We start from the raw sequence: 22217 nt of genomic DNA on the forward strand, positions 1-22217 counted from the left end.
TAATTTATTTGTGTCTTTCTCTAGCATTGTGATAATTCAAGTAAGACTGGAGATCCAGAGATATTAGACAGCTGAATGTTTTATGACAACAACTGTAATATTACATGAAGGGTAGCCAATACATTACACGATACATGCAGAATACACATATATTCATTATAACATTTTTCACTGAGACCTTGCTTTGTGTTGATGGTGGTATGAATGCCACATGCCCATTGGTGTATTGACAAACACTGGGTTGTGGCCCACAGGCCTATGAGGAGAGGTTTAAGAAGTCAATGTCGTTTTTGATGAGATAGTAGACCATGCTTGTCCAGAGCAGGCCTGTGAGACAGAGGCTCAGTAAGAGGCTTGTGTGTAGGCTCCTGATCTGGACCTGGACAGCAGCAGTCACTGAGGGGGTCACTGAGGGGGCCTGTGGAAGCACACCAAGCTGTCAGTGGCCACTGGGGTAGAGCAGTGAGAAACATAGGCTATGTCAAAAAAAAAAAATTCTTTCTGCTTCATTATTGTCTTGACTCTCATAATGTGCGACCACACATATGTAGATATGGCTGCTTGGAATACTGTGCTGTTGGATGTGTGTTCAGGACTTATTGGACTTATTGAACATCCATGTACCCATGACAGATCTGGTCCACCAGCCGGCTCTTTCTCTTTCGAACCGTCTCTCACTATGTCTCATGAAGAGACAGGAATGGAGCCCATGGCAGGAGCGGATTTACATTGGCTGATATCTCAGTCCATCACCGTCCAACAAAACCCTTAGAACCGACCCTCTACAAACAAATTAGGTTAAACAAGGAAGTGAGTTCGGGAAGTCAGAAAGTATGCACCTAGTTCTCACATGTAAACTTCATATTTTCTTTCTTTTCACCCCAGAATCTCTACTTGCACACTCATCTTTTGCACATCTATCACTCCAGTGTTTAATTGCTAAAATTGTAATTATTTCACCACTATGGCCTATTAATTGCCTTACCTCCCTTATCCTACCTCATTTGCACACACTGTATATAAATAGATCTTTTCTATTGTATTATTGACGCCATGTTTGTTTATTCCATGTGTAACTCTGTGTTGTTGTTTGTGTCGCAATGCTTTGCTTTATCTTGGCCAGGTCGCAGTTGTAAATGAGAACTTGATCTCAACTAGTCTACCTGGTTAAATAAAGGTCAAATAAATAAAAAATGAAATATGCCCAAACTCAGAATCAGTTAGGGCTTCCTAAAAGAAATATGATCATTGTGAGATTTTCTGCATTTTTCAAAGTCAAATTGTGGCAGGATCTCTCTCTCCTGCCTTGATTTGAACCCTTCCCCTTTCAAGTCCCACTTCATTGCACTGCGTTTCCAGGCTCCATTTTTTGGTATCAATTGAGTCTGGGGATGAGGTTAACCCATGACTGACTTTGAAATGATGTGTCCGTATTTATTATAGAAAGACTTTGAATAGGCCAATGGTCAGTATTCATCCTAAAGGGCTTTGGTTGACGCCTTTCCCAAAATGTGTTTCTTTAATATCGTATGTCATTGGATGTCTTCCCCATCATATGTTTCTTGGTGTTTTGCTCTGGCCTCAGCAATATAATGAAACATTTAGGAGCAAATATGCAGAAAAGTAAACCAAAACTGGAGGCCAGAATAGCAAAGATCTCCACAGCTACAGTGAACTTCCCAGGAGAGCTGACATAGGCTGGGATAAAGGTGATCCAGACTGCACAGAATATGAGCATGCTGAAGGTGATGAATTTGGCCTCATTGAAGTTATCAGGCAGCTTTCGAGCCAGAAAAGCCAGCGCAAAGCACAAGAGAGCCAGGAGTCCTATATACCCCAAAACAGCCCAGAAACCAATAGCTGAACCCACATCACACTCTAGAATGATCTTCTCCTTATAGGTCTTCATGTTCTTGTAGGGGAAAGGAGGGGAGACTGTTAACCAAAGAACACAGATCAGGACCTGTATGAGAGTGAAAGCCAGAACACTGAGTCTCTGCTGTGGAGGACCAAACCATTTCATGACATTACTGGCTGGAAGTGTAGCCCTGAAGGCCATCAACACCACTATTGTTTTCCCCAGAACACAAGAGATGCAGAGGACGAAGGTGATCCCAAACGCTGTGTGACGCAGCATACAGGACCACTCAGAGGGCCGGCCAATGAAAGTAAGAGAACACAGAAAACACAGAGTCAAGGAGAAGAGCAGCAGGAAGCTCAGCTCAGAGTTGTTGGCCCTGACGATGGGGGTGTCCTTATGAATTGAAAACACAACAACTACCAGAGTAGTAACACCGGACCCCAGTAAGGAGAAAAATACCAGAACTATGCCCATCATTTCTTCATAGGAGAGGAATTCAACTGGTTTCAACACACAGCGGTCCCTTTTTTCATTTGACCAATAATCCAAGTCACATCGATAGCAGCCGTTAGAATCTGTAAGGAGATTAGAATGTCTGTCACGCCCTGACCAGGTGAACTCTGCTATTTTGGTCAGGGTGTGGCATTTCTATGGTTTATTTTCTATGTTTTGGTTATAGCCTTTCTTTGTGTTTTATTTCTATGTTGGGCTCGGGGGTGATTTCCCAATCAGACAGCTGTCGCTTGTTATGTCTGATTGGGAATCACATTTAAGTTCCTTTTCCCCCACGATGTTTGTGGGTAATTGTTTCTGTTTGAGTATTTGCATAACAGGACTGTTTGCTGTCGTTTTGTTCATTTTGTAGTGTTCTCTTGTTTGTTTAGAATTAAAATTCTAATGATGAGCACATCCTCTGCTGCACCTTGGTTCCCTCTTACAGACAGCCGTGACAGAATTACCCACCACACCAGGACCAAGCAGCGGGAGGAAAAGGAGCGCGAGAGATGGGCTCGCGAGGGAAAGGAGTTCTGGACCTGGGAGGAGATCATGTCGGGGAAAGGACCCTGGCGGAGGGATTCCCAGGTCGAGGAGGTGATGCCAGCCGGTGGAAGGAGTCGCAGGCGGCGGTCGAGGAGGCCCGGAAGACACCCCCAAGAAAATTTTGGGGGGGGGCTAATGGGGTGGTCCGGAAGGGCAGAGGAAGAGCCCAGACCACTGCTCTCGTGGGGGATAACGGCGAAGGAGGAGGCAGAGATGTGGCAGGTCCTGGAGGACCTGCGTAGGGACAGCGTGGAGGAAGAGCCTTGGGTGGCAGAGGTGCGCACGGTATCGCCAGTGCGCCTGCACAGCCCAGTGCGCTCTGTGCCAGCGCCCCACATTTGCCGGGCTAGGGGGAGTGTTCAGCGAGGACGTGTTGTGCCGGCTCAGCGCTCCTGGCCTCCGGTGCCCCTTCTCGGTCCGATGTATCCTGCGCCGAGGACGCGCACTGTGTCTCCGGTACGGCTGCTCAGCCCAGTGCGTTCTGTGCCAGCGCTCCACACTTGCCAGGCTAAGGTGGGCGTTGAGCCAGAACGGGTGATGTCAGCTGTGCACTCCAGACCTCCAGTGCGCCTCCTCGGTCCAGGATATCCGGCGCCGCTTGGGCGCACTGTGTCGCCGGTGTGCGGTCACGGTCTAGCACGTCCTGTGCCGGCACCTCGCCCTTGCCGGGCGAATGTGGTGCGTGTCTACAGTCCAGTCCGGCCCGTCCCTGCTCCCCGCACCAGGTTAGTGGTGCGTGTCCCCAGTCCAGTCCGGCCCGTCCCTGCTCCCAGCACCAAGCCAGTGGTGCGTGTCCCCAGTCCAGTCCGGCCCGCCCCTGCTCCCCGCACCAGGTTAGTGGTGCGTGTCCCCAGTCCTGTCCGGCCCATTCCTGTTCCCCGCACTAGGCCCACGGCGCGTGTCCACAGTCCGGCACGGCCTGTGTCTGGTCCACCGGTGACCAGTCCTGTTCCGGTCGGCGGCTCCGCTCCGGAGCCTGAGTATGCCGCTCCACCGTGGTCCAGTCCGGGCCAGAGGGGTAGGGCTAGGGTGGAGGCAGGGGGAGAAACACGCCCGGGGCCAGAGCCTCCACCGAGGGTGAGGCGCCCACCCGGGTCCCCCCCCTAATAGACTTTAGGTTGGTGCGCCGGGAGTACGCACCGTTGGAGGGGGGGTACTGTCACGCCCTGACCAGGTGAACTCTGCTATTTTGGTCAGGGTGTGGCATTTCTATGGTTTATTTTCTATGTTTTGGTTATAGCCTTTCTTTGTGTTTTATTTCTATGTTGGGCTCGGGGGTGATTTCCCAATCAGACAGCTGTCGCTTGTTATGTCTGATTGGGAATCACATTTAAGTTCCTTTTCCCCCACGATGTTTGTGGGTAATTGTTTCTGTTTGAGTATTTGCATAACAGGACTGTTTGCTGTCGTTTTGTTCATTTTGTAGTGTTCTCTTGTTTGTTTAGAATTAAAATTCTAATGATGAGCACATCCTCTGCTGCACCTTGGTTCCCTCTTACAGACAGCCGTGACAATGTCATTCATTCCATGAATCAGTGTGTCACCGTGACATTTGTTTTTTGATATCTATTAGTTCTGTTGGGCAGTGACAGAGCTTGAAAGTACTGTAGGTAGCCCTAAATGCATTATTTATCACCTGTGATATTGCTGATCTCTCCCTCCGCACATGGTACACAGTCATAACAGCATACAGGCTTTCCTTTCTGTACAGCCTTACGAGTGCCTGTGGGACAGCTCTCACTGCACACTGCTGCAGGTGCCTGTAAAGAAATACAACAGATCTGAATATTGGTGTATTTTATATAAATAAACGTGCAGAAATGTTTTAATGTTACTACTTGTGGAAGTGCTTTTACCAATACAAAACAAGACAATTGTGATAGACTATGTGGATTATGTACACATTATGGAATGCATGTTTTACATTTGCAGTGGTTTGAGGTTTGCATGTATTATGCTTTTGCAACATAGTCAACATTTAAATTAGTCCTACCTCTGCCTGGCCCCCTACCCAGACCAGTTTTCCCTGGTTGAAGGTAAAGCGCTGTTCAGGGGGCATCGAGGAATCATACAGCCCAACAGCATGGAACTGCAGGGTCCCATCCTCCTCCTGCTGCCAGTTCACTAGGTCGTAGCACGCCATCACATCTCCGTTAGCATCAAACCAGATCTCCTCTCCTGTCTTTACTCTAAACCTCACCTCCTTCAGGTACTGTAGCACCTGCTCAACAACATGAAGAGAGAGAGAGAGAGAGAGACACAGGGAGAGACACGGGGAGAGACACAGAGAGAGACACAGAGAGAGACACAGAGAGAGACAGAGAGAGTGGGATGATTTATATGATATGTTATTTATGTTTTGTTGTATCTGGAGCTTGCTCACCTGCTGTGGTGTGTAGACTGGTCTGTTGCCACTGTCTGTGTCATTCTTTAAGTCTGTCAGTAGGTTGTGTAGAGCGTGTGCAATGGCATATACAGCTGTGTACACTTTACTGGATATTCTCAGCTCTGACACATCAGTGTATTGGTTCTTAAGCTTTGCTAAGCTCTCTGTTCCTGTGCACAGCGTGCTGCTGCCCCCCTCGAAGGAGCACTGGAAAACAGTCTCCCAGAACTCCCTGAGCAGGGTGTTGTCTGGCGCCTGGGAGGGGTGCACCTTGTCTAGGAACCCCTCCAGACCATCCAGCCTGGCATTCCTGATGGCAAAGCCCACCGCCCCCCTCAGGAAGCCATAGGCCTTGTTATCCGCCAGCAGTCTGGCTGTGATCCAGGCCTCGCTGCCCACCCACTGCAGCCCTGGGTCTCCCTCCAGAGCCAGCTCATTTAGCAGGGGGATGAGGTCCCCCAAGCCCAGGAACAGTACCACCACCCTGGCTGTGGCCTTCCTGATCACCCTGACGGTTTTCAGGAGCTTCTCTCGGGGGTCTGTGCGGTAGATGGACTCTTGGAACTCTACACAGACCCCTTCATGCCATGCTGCCTCCATGAATGTGGCCATGCCATTGTTTCCATAGTCATTGTTGCTGTTCACCACTCCCACCCAGTTCCATCCAAAGTGTTTGACCAGCTTTGCTAGGGCTCTGCTCTGGTAGAAGTCACTGGGGATGGTTCTGAAGAAGGAAGGGTACTTTTCTCTGTTACTCAGACAAGCACAGGTGGCAAAGTGGCTGATCTGTGTAGAAGAAACGGGAAGATTTGAAATGATCTTTCATACATAGCTGACATTGATTATACTGCATCTAAAGAGCCAAAACCAGAAGGTGTCTCACCACAGGGATGCTGAATGGTCCGACCAGGGATGATATTCCAATGGTGGATGTGGAGGTTGATTCCCCTACAATGCCCAACACGGCTGGAGATCTGGAGCAGGAGGAGGGGTCTCCCAGGCTGTCCTCAGGCCCAGGGCTGTTCATCAGGGCCAAGGCTGAGTGGATGGTCAGGGGGGCAGAGCCACAGGAGTCATAGACCTGGTAACCCAGAGACAGCCCTGGCAGCAGATCACTGCTGTTGTTGATCTCCTCCAGGGCAAAGATCAGGGTCTGTGCAAACTGGAACTCACGTGGGTTGAAACTGGACAGCGGTAACAAACCAAAAAATAAGTTAGTTGAAGCCAGGAGTTGAGAGTTGAGAATTGTGTGTAGTGTAACAGAAACATTTTTTATACTTGTTTTGTCCTTGAAGAAATGCACAGATTCTCTACAACAGTGTTATTAAGCACTGTGCCTAATTTCAGTGAGAGACAAAAAAAATCTATCCTGATGAGAAATATTCCCAAACAGCTAAAAGTTCCCACAGACAGTTGTTTTTCAACACATACCTGACACAGGGTATTTTCTCTGGTCTGGAGGTGAACGAATGGACCTTGAAGAGGGCATTCCTATGTAGAGCGAACACTGCCCCAATGTTGATGTCCCCCTCGGCAGACAGGAGAGGCAGAGCGGGTTGGCCCAGCAGAGAGCAGATTGGGGCTGGAGCAGCCATACCCCTCATCACCACCACCAGCAGCCGGAGAACCATGTCTGTTCTCAGTGCCATGCTATCCTTCAGCAGAGCAGCTGTGTCTGAAAGGGCAGACAGAAGGGTTCCTCTTTTATAGAGGTGAACGTGCCCCCTAAGATGCTGGAACTGCCCATATACTCCCTCTCAACGAGTGGGATGTGGTTCTAGTGTTTATTGTGTCCCCGGAGAACAGGATGAGAGAGGGAGGTGGGAAATTGACAGAGGCTGGGCTATGCTGCTAATATGAGCAAGCAGTGGATAGATAAGTGCAGGCTTCTGACATTGTGGATATAAAACTTATCCGTCATGCTTTCCCATAGGTTTTTTTTCTATGATATTTTAATCTCATACATATAACAATAGAACAATTACATTTTATTTCAAACAAAAATAATACAAAAAAATATCTGTCATGCTTTCACATGTTTGTTTGTGTATGACAATTTAAACACATACATAAAACAATAGAACAAGAATGGGTTTGAAATAAATAATAATTGCTGGAAATGCAATACACATATACATTTTCATTTCCACAATGTCAGACATCTGCACTTATCTATTCACTATTTGCTCATATTAACAACGCAGCCCAGCCTCTGTCAGTATCCCAACTCCCTCTCTCATCATAGACAAGGTTTTTCTCTTGCTCGTGGTTTGTCCCGGGGACATAACTTGATGGTCGCAAAGAAGGCCCTGATTGGTGCACCACTGATTCACATCACCACTTGTTACTGTTGCAAGGCCCTGATTGGTGCACCACTGATTCACATCACCACTTGTTACTGTTGCAAGGCCCTGATTGGTGCACCACTGATTCACATCACCACTTGTTACTGTTGCAAGGCCCTGATTGGTGAACCACTGATCCAGCTCTTTGTCTTTTGCTAATCCTAGGGACAAGCCCACAGAGTGCTATTAACATAGTGTTTTCAAACATATTTGACACACTTCAACAGACAGTACCAGTCAAACGTTTGGACACACCTACATATTCAAAGCTTTTTGTTTATTTTTACTAGTTTCTACATTTTAGAATAATATTGAAGACATCAAAACTATTAAAAAACACATATGGAATCATGTAGTAACCAAAAAAGTGTTAAACAATACATTTTATATTTTAGGTTCTTCCGAGTAGCCAACCTTTTCCAGTTATTTCCACTTCTGGCAGTTGTTTATTTGGCTCCTGAGTGGCACGGCGGTTTAAGACACTGCATTATAATAGAAGAGGTGTCACTACTGTCCCTGGTTCGATTCCAAGCTTTATCACATCTCTCCGTGATTGGGAGTCCAATAGGGCGGTGCACAATTGGCTCAGTGTCGTCTGGGTTTCGCCGGGGTAGGCCATCTTTGTAAATGAGAATTTATTATTAACTGACTTGCCTCGTTAAATCTAAAACAAATATTTTTTAAATTGCCTTGATGACTGCTTTGCACTCTCTTGGCTTTCTCTCGTCCAGCTTCATGAGGAATGCTTTTCCAACAGTCTTGAAGGAGTTCCCACATTTGTTGAGCACATGTTGGCTGCTTTTCCTTCACTCTGCAGTCCAACTCATTCCAAAGCATCACAATTGGATTAGGTGGGGTGATTGTGGAGGTCAGGTCATCTATTGCAGCACTCCATCACTCTCCTTGGTCAAATAGCCCTTACACAGCCTGTTTTGAGTCGTTGTACTGTTGAAAAACAAATGATAGACCCACTAACCGCCAACCAGATGGGATGGCGTATCACTGCAGAATGCTGTGGAAGCCATTCTGGTTAAGTGTGCCTTGAATACTAAATAAATCACTGACAGTGTCACCAGAAAAGCACCCCCACACCATCCCACTTCCTCCTCCATGCTTAACGGTGGGAATCACACATGCAGAGATCATTCATTCACCTGCTCTGAACTCTCACAAAGACTCATCAGACAAAATGACAGATTTCCATCAGTCTAGTGTCCATTGCTTGTGCTTCTTTGCTTAATAAGCAAGTCTCTTCTTCTTGTTGGTGTTCTTTAGTACTAGCAGCAATTCAACCATGAAGGTCTGATTCACACAGTCTACTCTGAACTGTTGATGTTGAGATGTGTCTGTTAAATGCTACTCTGTGAAGCATTTATTTGGCTGCAATTTCTGAGGCTGGTAACTCTAATGAACTTATCCTCTGCAGCAGAGGTAACGCTGGGTCTTCCTTTTCTGTGGCGGGCCTCATGAGAGCCAGTTTCATCATAGCGCATGATGGTTTTTGCAAATTTACCGTATTGACTGACCTTCATGTCTTAATGTAATGATGGACTGTTGTTACTCTTTGCTTATTTGAGCTGTTCATGTCATAATATGGACTTGGTCTTTTACCAAACAGGGCTATCTTCTGTATTCCACCCCTAACTTGTCACAATATAAGTGATTGTCTCAAATGCATAAAGAAGGAAATAAATATCACAAATACATTTTTATCAAGGCACACCTGTTATTAATTAAAATTCATTCCAGGTGACTACCTCATGAAGCTGGTTGAGAGAATACTAACAGTGTGCAAAGCTGTCATCAAGGCAAAGGGTAGCTATTTTGAAGAATCACAAATATCGGGTATGTTTTTTATCCGGCCGGGTATGTTTTTTATACTGCCCCCTAGCCCCAACAGGTTAAAATTATAGACTGATAATTTCTTTGTGAGTGGGCAAACATACAAAATCAGCAGGGGATCAAATACTTTTTTCCCCCACTGTAGATGTTTCGGCGGTTGGCGGCCTTCGCATTCAATGGTACACAATTCCTAGCTGCAGACTAGTAATTAGTATTGAAGATTTGCTCTTATTCTGTCGGTATCGATAGCCTCAGAGTTTCAACAACCATTACAACCTTAGCTTATACTCAGGTTTTATGGTCTCTACTCAAACCTTAGCCTTCTCGGGAATCGAGGTAAGCTTGGTCTGCTGGGAAATTCCCAAGGTGGGGGTTATATCCAGAAATGTAGGAAAGGGCTGTCCCATGATGCCAGATCAATGTCTGTGCTCATGGGGCGGGCCTATGACTTAGATAACCTGTTTAGGATAGGGGACATTATTTTCACGGCCGGATAAAAAACGTACCCGATTTAATCTGGTTATTACTCCTGCCCAGAAACTAGAATATGCATTTAACTTCTTTGGGCTAGGGGGCAGTATTTTCACATACGAAAAAAAAACGTACCCAATTGAATCTGGTTACGACTCCTGCCCAGTAACTAGAATATGCATATAATTATTGGCTTTGGATAGAAAACACCCTAAAGTTTCTAAAACTGTTTGAATGGTGTCTGTGAGTATAACAGAACTCCTATTGCAGGCAAAAACCTGAGAAGATTTCATGCAGGAAGTGGCCTGTCTGACAAGGTGTTGTTGTTCTTGCTTCTGTTTATTGAAGAGTCAGGATCTTAGCTGTAATGTGACACTTCCTACGGCTCCAATAGGCTCTCAGAGCCCGGGAAAAACCTGAACGATGACGAGGTAGCCTCAGGCTGAAACACATTATCGCCTTTTCCAAGTGGCCCATCAGAGGACAATGGAATTAGGCGTGTGTTCGATTCGACCCCGTGCAGTATTTTCCTTCGGCTGTTTAGCTAATTGCAGATTCCCGGTCGGAATATTATCGCTTTTTTATGAGAATAATGGCATAAAAATTGATTATAAACAGCAGTTGACATGCTTCGAAGTACGGTAATGAAATATTCAGAAATCTTTTGTCACGAAATGCGCCGTGCGTACGACCGTTATTTACCATTGGGATAGTGTCTAGAACGCATGAACAAAACGTCGCTGATGGAACATAACTATGGATTATTTGGGACCAAACTTACATTTGTTATTGAAGTAGAAGTCCTGGGAGTGCATTCTGACGAAGAACAGGAAAGTTAAGACCATTTTTGTTATAGTAAATGTGATTTTGGTGAAGGCTAAACTTGCCGGGTGTCTAAATAGCTAGCCCTGTGATGCCGGGTTATCTACTCAGAATATTGCAAAATGTGCTTCATCCGAAAAGCTATTTTAAAATCGGACATATCGATTGCATAGAAGAGTAATGTATCTATAATTCTTAAAATAATTGTTATGCTTTTTGTGAACGTTTCTCGTGAGTAATTTAGTAAATTGTTAGTAAATTAGATAGAATAAAAACATGGGGTCGTCTCGTGCACGAGCATGAGTCCCATTGTCCGCTGATAGACCACTTAGCAAATGCGCTAAAGCTTTTCAGCCAGGGCTTGGAATGACGTAATTCAGCTTTTTGCCGCCTTCTGAGAGCCCATGGGAGCCGTAGGAAGTGTCACGTAACAGCAGAGATCCCCTGTATTGGATAGAGATGATCAAGGAGGGCAAAAAATGGTAAGAGAGGGCGCTTCCTGTTTGGAATCTTCTCAGGTTTTGGCCTGCCAAATGAGTTCTGTTATACTCACAGACACCATTCAAACAGTTTTAGAAACTTTGGAGTGTTTTCTATCCCAATCTAATAATTATATGCATATTCTAGTTTCTGGGCAGGAGTAATAATCAGATTAAATTGGGAACGTTTTTTATCCGGCCGTGAAAATACTGCCCCCTATCCATAACAGGTTAATTATTATCATTAGGACAGAAAATTTCTTTGACAATTGGTCCTTCGAGCTCGGATCTCAATATCTGCCTCTGTCAGTCCAGGAAGACACCGAAACCGTGCACGGGCGGATGAAATATCCGTAGATCAGAGACCTGGCCCCTTGCTGAGGGTTCTTTACAGGCCAGTGGCAAACTGGTATGCGACAGAGGCTGTGACGAGATTTTACCAACATTGAAACCTCAGCTGCAAATAACAAGGTCAGTTTGCTTTATTCATTGTTTTGGGGAATAGCACCTGTATGATTACATTAAATGATGAATGAGTGATAGCACCTGTATGTCTGCATTACATAGTGAAATGAGTAAAACACCTGTATGCCTGCATTACATGATGAAATGAGCAATACACCTGTATGTTGGCATTAAATGATGAAACGATTGATGTGAGAGTGAAAGGCAAAAGCGATTGATGTGAGAGTGAAAGGCAAAAGCGATTGATGTGAGAGTGAAGGCGGGAGCGATTAGAGGATTGTAATGTACTCTGGGTGTTAGATGCTGAAATCGGGGAAGTTTATAGCTGGTGACCTGTCTTTCTAAGTTCGCATAGAGAAAAATGTTTTAAAGGCAACCAAGTATTCTGTGCGAATGGAAGACAGGAATTAGTTGTAAATTAAAAAACCGCAAAACAGGGTCCGTAATGACCCTGGGCATCTATGGCCACTGCATAAAACTAAACTAGCACTTACAACTAGCACTTACTTACAATCCAGGACATTATGCTAGGAATTGTGAAGCACCGTGTAACCGCTGCAATGAAGGAGGCCATAATCGCCGAGATTGTAAGAATAAAGAAGACAGGAGAGGCAAGAGAGGGGGTCGAGACAAATACTGAGAGAAAAAGGTCAGGCACCCACAGCCAGACTAAGAGGAAGATGAGGCATGACTAACTATGGAGAGCGGGGGAGCAGACACTAGTGAAGGGAAGGAGGATTTTCGGGATTTAGTTATAAACAGTGATTGTGAAGTTTTTGAATTGGCTACGATTGATTTGGCATTACAACAGGAACAGAAACCCTATTTGACACTAACAGTAATGGGAGAGAGAATCAAATTTCTGTGTGATACTGGGGCGTGTCGGGGATAAAAAGTAATGGGGAACAGATAATAGTACGGTCAGCATCAGGACATCAATTCATGGAACGGTTATCTGCTCCTATAACCCTGAAACATGAGTCATCTGGGGGAGAAGCCACTGTCCCTGTTCTAATATCTAAACTATGCCCAATAAACTTGTTGGGCAAAGATGTGATGACGAAACTAAATGTGGCAGTCACTCCCACTGAGAGGGGAATGAAGGCAAACATTGTTAGAGACAATATGGTCGTCTGTGGTGACGGGGAACCATGTTATTGGTACAGAACAACTAGTACCAGGACTCATTAAAATGTCTCCCGATGACTTACACTGTACTCTCTGGTATAACAAACACCCAGGTCCAGATCCTGTCTATGAGGAAGCATTACCTGTTGAGGATCTTATCCCGATCTTATCCCGGTATTGGGATTCATTGTCATGTGACCATGGCGGGGAATTCAAAACTGCAAGAGTAATCATTTCAAATAATCAAATAATCAACTATTTTCCTCCATTTGAAAGATATATCTCCTAAATCTAACCACGCTGTCCGATTTTCAGAGGCTTTACGGAGAATGCATAAAGTTAGGTTATGTTAGGAGAGTACATTGACAATAGCTGTGTGTAATGTTTAGCCATTTCAAAGAAGGGCATCAACAGACAGAAAACTAGCTAGAATTATGCACTTACCTTTGACAATCTGCATCAGATGACACTCATAGGACATTATGTTATACAATACATGCATTTTTAGTTCCATCAAGTTCATATTTATATCCAAAAACAGCATTTACAGTCGCGGTGAAATTCAGAATTTTTTTCGGCTCGAATGCTCCCAGTGAATCCAGCATTACAAATCACAGAATTACTATTCGAAAACATTGGTAAATTATAATATTGTCATTCAAAGAATAATATATTATCATCTCGTAATTGCTACCGAATGGCCAGATCTCAAAATAACTTTACTGGGAAATCACATTTTGCAATAAACTGGCAAGCTAAGCTATAAGCTAAGCTAAGCTATACAGTTAGCATTAGCATCCTCTAATATCGATAATAACATTCTAAATATCCCCTTACCTTTGATTATCTCCATCAGAAGGCGCTGCCAGCGATCCCAGGTCCAGAACAAATGTGGTTTCTTTTGACAAAGTTCATAATCTATGTCCAAATAGTTAGCGTTCAGTAGGCTCCCACAAAATGAGGTGGGCAGTGTAAAGTCACGCCGAAAAGCTAAAGAAAACCTAGTAAATAATCTATTTACGTTTGTTCAAACATGTCAAACGTTGTTTAGCATTAATCTTTTGGTCCATTTTTAACGTGAAACATCAGTAAACATCAGTAATATTTTCACACAACCTATCAAGTGTCTAGAATAAACGATTATGACAAAGACACTCTTCTCAGATTTATGCGCAGGCGCAAAAAATGAAGTGATTGTAAGCATTCTAATTCGGTCTGTATTAATCACAGATGCTTCAAACAACTTTCTAAAGATCGTTGACATCTAGTGGAAGCCTTAGGAGTTGCGAACTGAATCCTTTCTCACTATGGTATCTATAAAACAATGACACTAAATAGTACAGTCACAAAATTCAAAAAAAATTTTTATCTATTTTTCACAGGTTTTTGCCTGCAATATGAGTTTTGTTATACTTACAGACACCATTCAAACTGTTTTAGAAAATTCAGAGTGTTTTCTATCCAAACCTGAACAATAATATGCATATTCTAGCTTCTGAGTTGGTGTAGGAGGCAGTTAAAAATGGGCACATATTTTTTTCCAAAATTCTCAATACTGCCCCCTAGATTAAACAGGTTAAAACCCCAGAGAGAACTATAGGGTTCAAGTGGTTACACTATGACAGCACTCATGTTGCTGCGGAAGTGGAGCTACTTCCACAGAACCAGACATTGTTCAGAGAAAGGTGGAGCCCCCATGTATCTCTCGCCAGGGAGCCCTCAGAAAGGGGGGAGGACATGGGCCAGTGGGTGTCACAGGTGAGGAAAATTACAGACTGGGTAGACATGATTAGTGGAGATCAACACAGTCCCTCAACCGATAGATATCGCAAGAAGCTAAATTGGAGAGCTAATAGTGTTCCTTCTGTACACATAGAAGCCACGATATCTTAAAGGGGTATGCACACATATGGAATCTTAAGATATCGTGGCTTTTAGGTGTACAGACATTGAATCGTAGAAGTTTTGGTTTCTGAGTTTTAACCTCTTATGGCTAGGGGGCAGTATTTTCCCGGCTGGATAAAAAACGTACCCGATTTAATCTGATTATTAGTCCTGCCCAGAAACTAGAATATGCATATAATTATTAGCTTTGGAGAGAAAACACTCCACAGTTTCTGAAACTGTTTGAATGGTGTCTGTGAGTATAACAGAACTCCTATGGCAGGCAAAAACCTGAGATGCTTCTGTTCAGGAAGTACCCTGTCAGACCTTTTATTTTCTTTGTTTGACATCTCTTCCAAAAACTCAGGATCTCTGCTGTTACGTGACACTTCGCACGTCTCCAATGGAGTCTCAGAGCACGGGAAAAACAGGAATGACGTAATTCAAAGCCCTGGCTGAAACAAAGGAGAGCAAAAGCTAAGTGGTCACTCAGTGGACTAAGCCTTAAGCTCGCGACCCGCCCCGCCCCCGGCTTTCGGTTTTTCCCTCAGTATACAGACAGGCAGATTCCCGGTCGGAATATTATCGCTTTTCTACGAGATAAATTGCATAAAAATGGGTTTTAAACAGCGGTTGACATGCTTCGAAGTACGGTAATGGAATATTTAGAATTTTTTTGTCAAATTCTGCGTCATGCTCGTGGCCGAGATTTAGCGTTGGGATAGTGTCTAGAACGCACGAACAAAACGTCTTGATGGAACATAACGATGGATTATTTGGGACCAAACCTACATTTGTTATTGAAGTAGAAGTCCTGGCAGTGTATTCTGACGAAGAACAAGCAAGGTAAGAACATTTTTGTTATAGGAAATGTGATTTTGGTGAAGGCTAAACTGGTTGGGTGTCTAAATAGCTAGCCCTGTGATGCCGGGCTATGTACTTAGATTATTGCAAAATGTGCTTCATTCGAAAAGCTATTTTAAAATCGGACATATCGAGTGCATAGAGGAGTTCTGTATCTATAATTCTTAAAATAATTGTTATGCTTTTTGTGAACGTTTATCGTGAGTAATTTAGTAAAATCACCGGAAGTGTTCGGTGGGAATGCTAGTTCTGAACGTCACATGCTAATGTAAAAAGCTGGTTTTTGATATAAATATGAACTTGATTGAACAGACATGCATGTATTGTATAACATAATGTCCTAGGTGTGTCATCTGATGAAGATCATAAAAGGTTAGTGCTGCATTTAGCTATGGTTTGGGTTTATGTGACATGATATGCTAGCTTGAAAAATGGGTGTCTGATTATTTCTGGCTGGGTACTCTGCTGACATAATCTAATGTTTTGCTTTCGCTGTAAAGCCTTTTTGAAATCGGACAGTGTGGTTAGATAAAGGAGAGTCTTGTCTTTAAATAGCTGTAAAATAGTCATATGTTTGAAAAATTGAAGTTTTCGGATTTTAGAGGAGTTTGTATTTCGCGCCCCGCCCATCATTGGATATTGGAGCAGACGTTCCGCTAGCGGAACGTGTAGATGTAAGAGGTTTTAAGGTGATTTGTAATACTAATTTTAAGGAAATTTGTATAACTGATAATGATGATGGAGTTTAAAGTTCTTAGACATATTGTAATGATCGTCGTATGTAATGGACCAAGGCGCAGCGGGTTGAGTGCTCATTTTAACGTTTATTAGAACACTGAAAAAACAAAACAAGAAAACTAACAAACGAACAGTAAACCCATTACAAAAACATCCCTCTATATAGGACCTTCAATCAGAGGCAACGAGGAACAGCTGCCTCCAATTGAAGGTCCATCCAATAACCCTAAACATAGAACTAAAAAGACTGGACCAGAACATAGAAATATACTAACATAGAACATAACCAAAAACCCCGGAACACTCCAAACAAACCCCCCTCTACCTAAACACATAGCCCAACAAACCCCGAAACACTCTAAACAAATATCCCCTGCTACGTCCTGACCAAACTATAATAACAAATAGCCCCTTTACTGGTCAGGATGTGACAGTACCCCCCCAAAGGCGCAGACCCCGGATGCACCTCACACAAAAAATAAACACAAAAATAAACCCCCCAACTAAAGGGAGGGAAGGGAGGGTGGCTACCGTCACCGACGGTTCCCGTGCTACACCCTCCCCTCCCCAATCCTCCTACTGTGGAGGTGGCTCAGGCTCTGGCCTTAGTCCCCCACCTAACCTGTCCACCCCCGCTGAATACCTCGGGCTGAAGCGCGTCGCTGTAGACCTCGGGCTGAAGCGCGTCTCCGGCTGCGCCGATTCCGGACTGTAGGGATTTTTGAAATTGGACAGTGTGGTTAGATTAACGAGAGTCTTGTCTTTAAAATGGTGTAAAACAGTCATATGTTTGAGAAATTGAAGTAATAGCATTTCTAAGGTATTTGAATATCGCGCCACGGGATTATACTGGCTGTTGAGTAGGTGGGACGCAAGCGTCCCACTGGCCCAGAGAGGTTAATAATGGTAGACTTATGTCAAATATTTAGGATATATTCTAAGCCAACAGGATAGGAATATATGACATATGTAGGTGATCCAGGATCATTGAGGGTATCGAGATAAATTTAACCTCTACGGGCTAGGGGGAAGTATTGAGAATTTAAAAAAAAATATGTGCCCATTTTTAACTGCCTCCTACACCAACTCAGAAGCTAGGATATGCATATTATTAACATATTTGGATAGAAAACACTCTGAATTTTCTAAAACTGTTTGAATGGTGTCTGTAAGTATAACAAACTCATATGGCAGGCAAAAACCTGAGAAAAATACAACCAGGAAATTAGAATTTTGTGGCTGTACTATTTTCGAGTCATTGCTAATAGATCACACAGTGACAAAGGATTCATTTTGCACTTCCTACGGCTTTCACTAGATGTCAACGATCTTTATAAAGTTGTTTGAATAGTCTATGATGAACAGAGACCGAATTAGAATGCAGGGAAGTTGACGTCCCTGGGAGGTCATCACTTCATTATTGTGCGCACCTGCGTGTGCATGTGAGGCGAGACATTTTTCAAAAACGTTTTTCAAGACACAGGAGAGGTCGGGTTGAAATATTACTGCTGTTTCACCTTAAAAACCTGTTGGGGCTAGGGGGCAGTATTGAGAATTTTTTGAAAAAATATGTGCCCATTTTTAACTGCCTCCTACACCTACCCAGTAACTACAATATGCATATACTTATTATATATGGATAGAAAACACCCTAAAGTTTCAAAAACTGTTTGAATGGTGTCTGTGAGTATAACAGAACTCATTTGGCAGGCAAAACCCTGAGACAGATTCTGACAGGAAGTGGATACCTGATGTGTTGAATTGACTTTGAGCCTATGCCATTGAAAAACAAAGGGGGTTAGGAATATTCTGGCACTTCCTATTGCTTCCACTAGATGTCCCCAGCCTTTACAAAGTGTTTTGAGTCTTCTACAGTGAGATCTGACCGAATAAGAGTCATGGAACGTGATGGCCCATTAGACCCCTGGTGCGCGATTTGATGGTGGGTACTCTCATTCCGAAACGTTTTAAAAGAAAACCCAATGGTCCGCCTTGAATTTTATTCATGTTCTGGTTAAAAAAGGCCCTAATGATTTATGCGATACAACGTTTGACATGTTTGAACGAACGGAAATATATTTTTTCCGTTCTTGAAGTGAAGTGAAGTCCGGCTGGCTTAGATCATGTGCTACAACACGGAGGTTTTTGGACATAAATGATGAGCTTTTTTGAACAAAACTACATTCGTTATGGACCTGGGACTCTTTGGAAGTGACATCTGATGAAGAGAATCAAAGGTAATGGATTATTTACATAGTATTTTCGATTTTAGATCCCTCCAACATGGCGGATAGTCTGTATCGCAATGCGTATTTTTCTGGCGCAGTGCTCAGATTATTGCAAAGTGTGATTTTCCAGTAAGGTTAATTTTAAATCTGACAAGTCCATTGCGTTCAAGAGATGTAAATCTATAATTCTTTGAATGACAATATAATATTTTAGCAATGTTTTCTAATATTAATTAATTATTTTGTTGTCATGACTTGACTGCCGGTATTGGAGGGAAACGATTTCCTGAACATCAACGCCATAGTAAAACGCTGTTTTTAGATATAAATATGAACTTGATAGAACTAAAAATGCATGCATTGTCTAACATAATGTCCTAGGAGTGTCATCTGATGGAGATTGTAAAAGGTTAGTGCATAATTTTAGCTGATTGTATGGTTTTGGTGACGCCTGTCTTTGAATCGACAATGCATTGCACACAGCTATTGTCAATGTACTCTCCTAACATAACCTAACTTTATGCTTTCCCCGTAAAACCTTTTTGAAATCGGTAAACGTGGTTAGATTAAGAAGATGTTTATCTTTCAAAGGCTGTAAGTTAGTTGTATGTTTGAGAAATTTGAATTTGGACATTTATTTGGTTTCAAATTTGCCGCTCTTGAAATGCACCTGCTGTTGATAGGGTGCGCCACGGGGGGCACGCTAACGTCCCACATAGCCTCAAGAGGTTAAAAATGGCCCTAAAGATTGATGCTAAACAACGTTTGACATGTTTGAACGAACGTAAATAGATTTTTTTTTTTACTTTTCGTCGTGACTGTCCCCCCCCCGCCCTACATTTTGAGGAGCCTACTGAACGCCAAACAACATGGAACAACTTGGAGTTATTTGGACATAAATTATGAACTTTGTCGAAAGAAACCACATTTGTTGTGGACCTGGGATACCTAGAAGTGCCTTCTGATGAAGATAATCAAAGGTAAGGGATTATTTACAATAGTATTATTGATATTAGATGGTGCTATCCTGTATATCCTAGCCTATTGTTCTTAGCATAGCACCCCATTTATTGCAAAGTGTGATTTCCCAGTAAAGTTATTTTGAAATCTGGCAATACGGTAGCATTTACGAGATGTTAATCTATAATTCATTGAATGACAATATTATAATTTACCAATGTTTTCGAATAGTAATTTTGTAAATTGTAACGCTGGTTCACTGGAAGCATTTGAGGGAGAAAAAAAATCTGAATTTCACCGCTACTGTAAAATGCTGTTTTTGGATATAAATATGAACTTGATGGAACAAAAAATGCATGTATTGTAAAACATAATGTCCTAGGAGTGTCATCTGATGAAGATTGTCAAAGGTTAATGTATAATTTTAGCTGGTTATCTGCTTTTGGTGACGCCTGTCTTTGAATTGACAAAACATTACACACAGCTATTTTCAATGTACTTTCCTAACATAACCTAACTTTATGCTTTCGCCGTAAAGCCTCTTTGAAATCGGACAATGTGGTTGGATTTAGGAGATGTTTATCTTTCAAATGGTGAAAAATAGTTGATTGTTTGAGAAATTGAAATTATTATATTCTTGCAGTTTTGAATTTCCCGCCATGGTCTCTTGTCAATAAATCCCAATACTGGGATCAGGTCCTCAACAGGTTTTAAGTAGCTATGGAATAATCTTGATATTAAGACTATAGACATGTCGATTTTTCTAAAATCCAGGAGTGCAACCAGGGAGACAGTGAGACATTTAGTTCATATTGGGAAACAACCAGTATTTATCACTGACTGTTATGAGAAAGAGCGACAGACAGATAGAAGGAAGGACAGATGGAGAAGTCATCCCCCACACTGCCGAAACCTTGAGGGTTGGGGAGTAGCAGGAAAAAAGGAGGGGGGCCAGCAGGAGAAGATAGTTGTCACGTCCTGACCAGTAAAGGGGTTATTTGTTATTGTAGTTCGGTCAGGATGTGGCAGTGGGGTGTTAGTTTTATGTGGTTTGGGGTTTGTTGGGATTTGTGTTTATGTAGAGGGGTGTTTGTTTAGAGTATTCCGGGGTTTTTGGTTATGTTCAATGTTTTGTATTTCTATGCGCTGTCTATGTTGTGTATTTCTTTGTGTTGGTCTGGTATGGCTCTCAATCAGGAACAGCTGTACATCGTTGTTGCTGATTGGGAGTCATACTTAGGTAGCCCAGTTTTCACCTGTCATTTGTGGGAAGTTGTTTTTGCACTGCTGCTAGGGTTAGCCTGCAAAACTGTTTAGCTGTCGGTCGTTTTTGTTATTTTTCTTAAGTATTCAAGTTTATTAACCTGTCTGGGCTAGGGGGCAGTATTTTCACGACCGGATAAAAAACGTACCCGATTTAAACGGGTTACTACTCTTTCCCAGAAACGAGAATATGCATATTATTAGTAGATTTGGATAGAAAACACTCTGAAGTTTCTAAAACTGTTTGAATGGTGTCTGTGAGTATAACAGAACTCATATGGCAGGCAAAAACCTGAGAAAATGCCAAGCAGGAAGTGGTCTGTCTGCGAATTTGTAGTTCTCCCTTTGCTTCTCTATCGAAACTACAGTACCCGTGGGGTTATATAGCATTTTCTAAGGCTTCCATTGGCTCTCTAAAGCATTCAGAAAGCGGATTGACTCATCACCTGTCTCTGGGCAGATAACAGGAGCACAGTTTGTCAGTGGACTGCCTGGTGGCTAAGAGATTGAAAATGCGCATTCACGAGACCTCGCCATTTTTTCTCTTCCTTTTTGAATGAATACAGCATTGTCCGGTTGGAATATTATTGCTATTTTACGAGAAAAATACCATAAAAATTGATTTTAAACAGCGTTTGACATGCTTCTAAGTACGGTAATGGAACATTTTGAAATGTTTTGTGTCTCAAAATGCGCTCGCGCATTACCCTTTGGATAGTGACCTGAACGCATTAACAAAATGGAGGTATTTGCACATAACTATGGATTATTTGGAACAAAAACAACATTTGTTGTGGAAGTAGCAGTCCTAGGAGTGCATTCTGACGAAGAACAGCAAAGGTAATCAAATTTTTCTAATACTAATTCTGAGTTTAGTGAGCCCCGAACTTGGCGGCTGTCAAATTAGCTAGCCGTGTTGGCTATGTACTCAGAATATTGCAAAATGTGCTTTCGCCGAAAAGCATATGTGTACCTACCTTCTTGCAGTGGATAACGTGGACCCAAGTGACTCTCTCAGTTTTTCTAATGGCAAAGGCAATAGTTTAACAGAATCTGGTATGGGCCTTGCCAACGGGGCTGCTTCCCTTCTTTTCTCCTCAGGGACTGGATCCACACCCAGTCTCCTGGTTGGATTGAGTGAATCACCTTCTCCTGTAATTCACCTGTTGGACACAAAATCTTCTCATGTGCTCTGCTAGTATTTATTCAACTTCTATGTCTACCTGTTCTGGTATCTCTAACTCTGGCATTCTATTTGTTCAACCCGATTAGCTAAAATGTCATCCATCATTTAAAGATATAGATCCTAGTAAACCAACTCTAGGGATAATATCTTGACCTCATATTTCAGCTACCATAATCATGTCCACTAAGTAAGTTGGTAACGCTTCTACCCATTTGCTATACTTATCTATTATTGTTAAACACCCCTTCTTCCCC

At 43.0% G+C, this 22217-nt stretch overlaps 1 protein-coding gene across 1 annotated transcript; it reads right to left on the minus strand.

Moving 5' to 3' along the window:
- Positions 1-1258: 1258 nt before the first annotated feature.
- On the minus strand, positions 1259-6901 carry LOC115163772 (extracellular calcium-sensing receptor-like). The gene is made up of 6 exons (XM_029715936.1): positions 6720-6901; positions 6172-6472; positions 5286-6074; positions 4896-5123; positions 4539-4662; positions 1259-2436 (listed from the first exon to the last, which is right to left on the minus strand). The coding sequence occupies exons 1-6, from the start codon at positions 6890-6892 to the stop codon at positions 1520-1522; spliced, it is 2532 nt and encodes an 843-aa protein (XP_029571796.1). The 5' UTR covers positions 6893-6901; the 3' UTR covers positions 1259-1519.
- Between the last annotated feature and the right edge of the window lie 15316 nt (positions 6902-22217).

This window comes from Salmo trutta, chromosome 26 (assembly GCF_901001165.1).
Source record: "Salmo trutta chromosome 26, fSalTru1.1, whole genome shotgun sequence".
NCBI lineage: Eukaryota > Metazoa > Chordata > Actinopteri > Salmoniformes > Salmonidae > Salmo > Salmo trutta.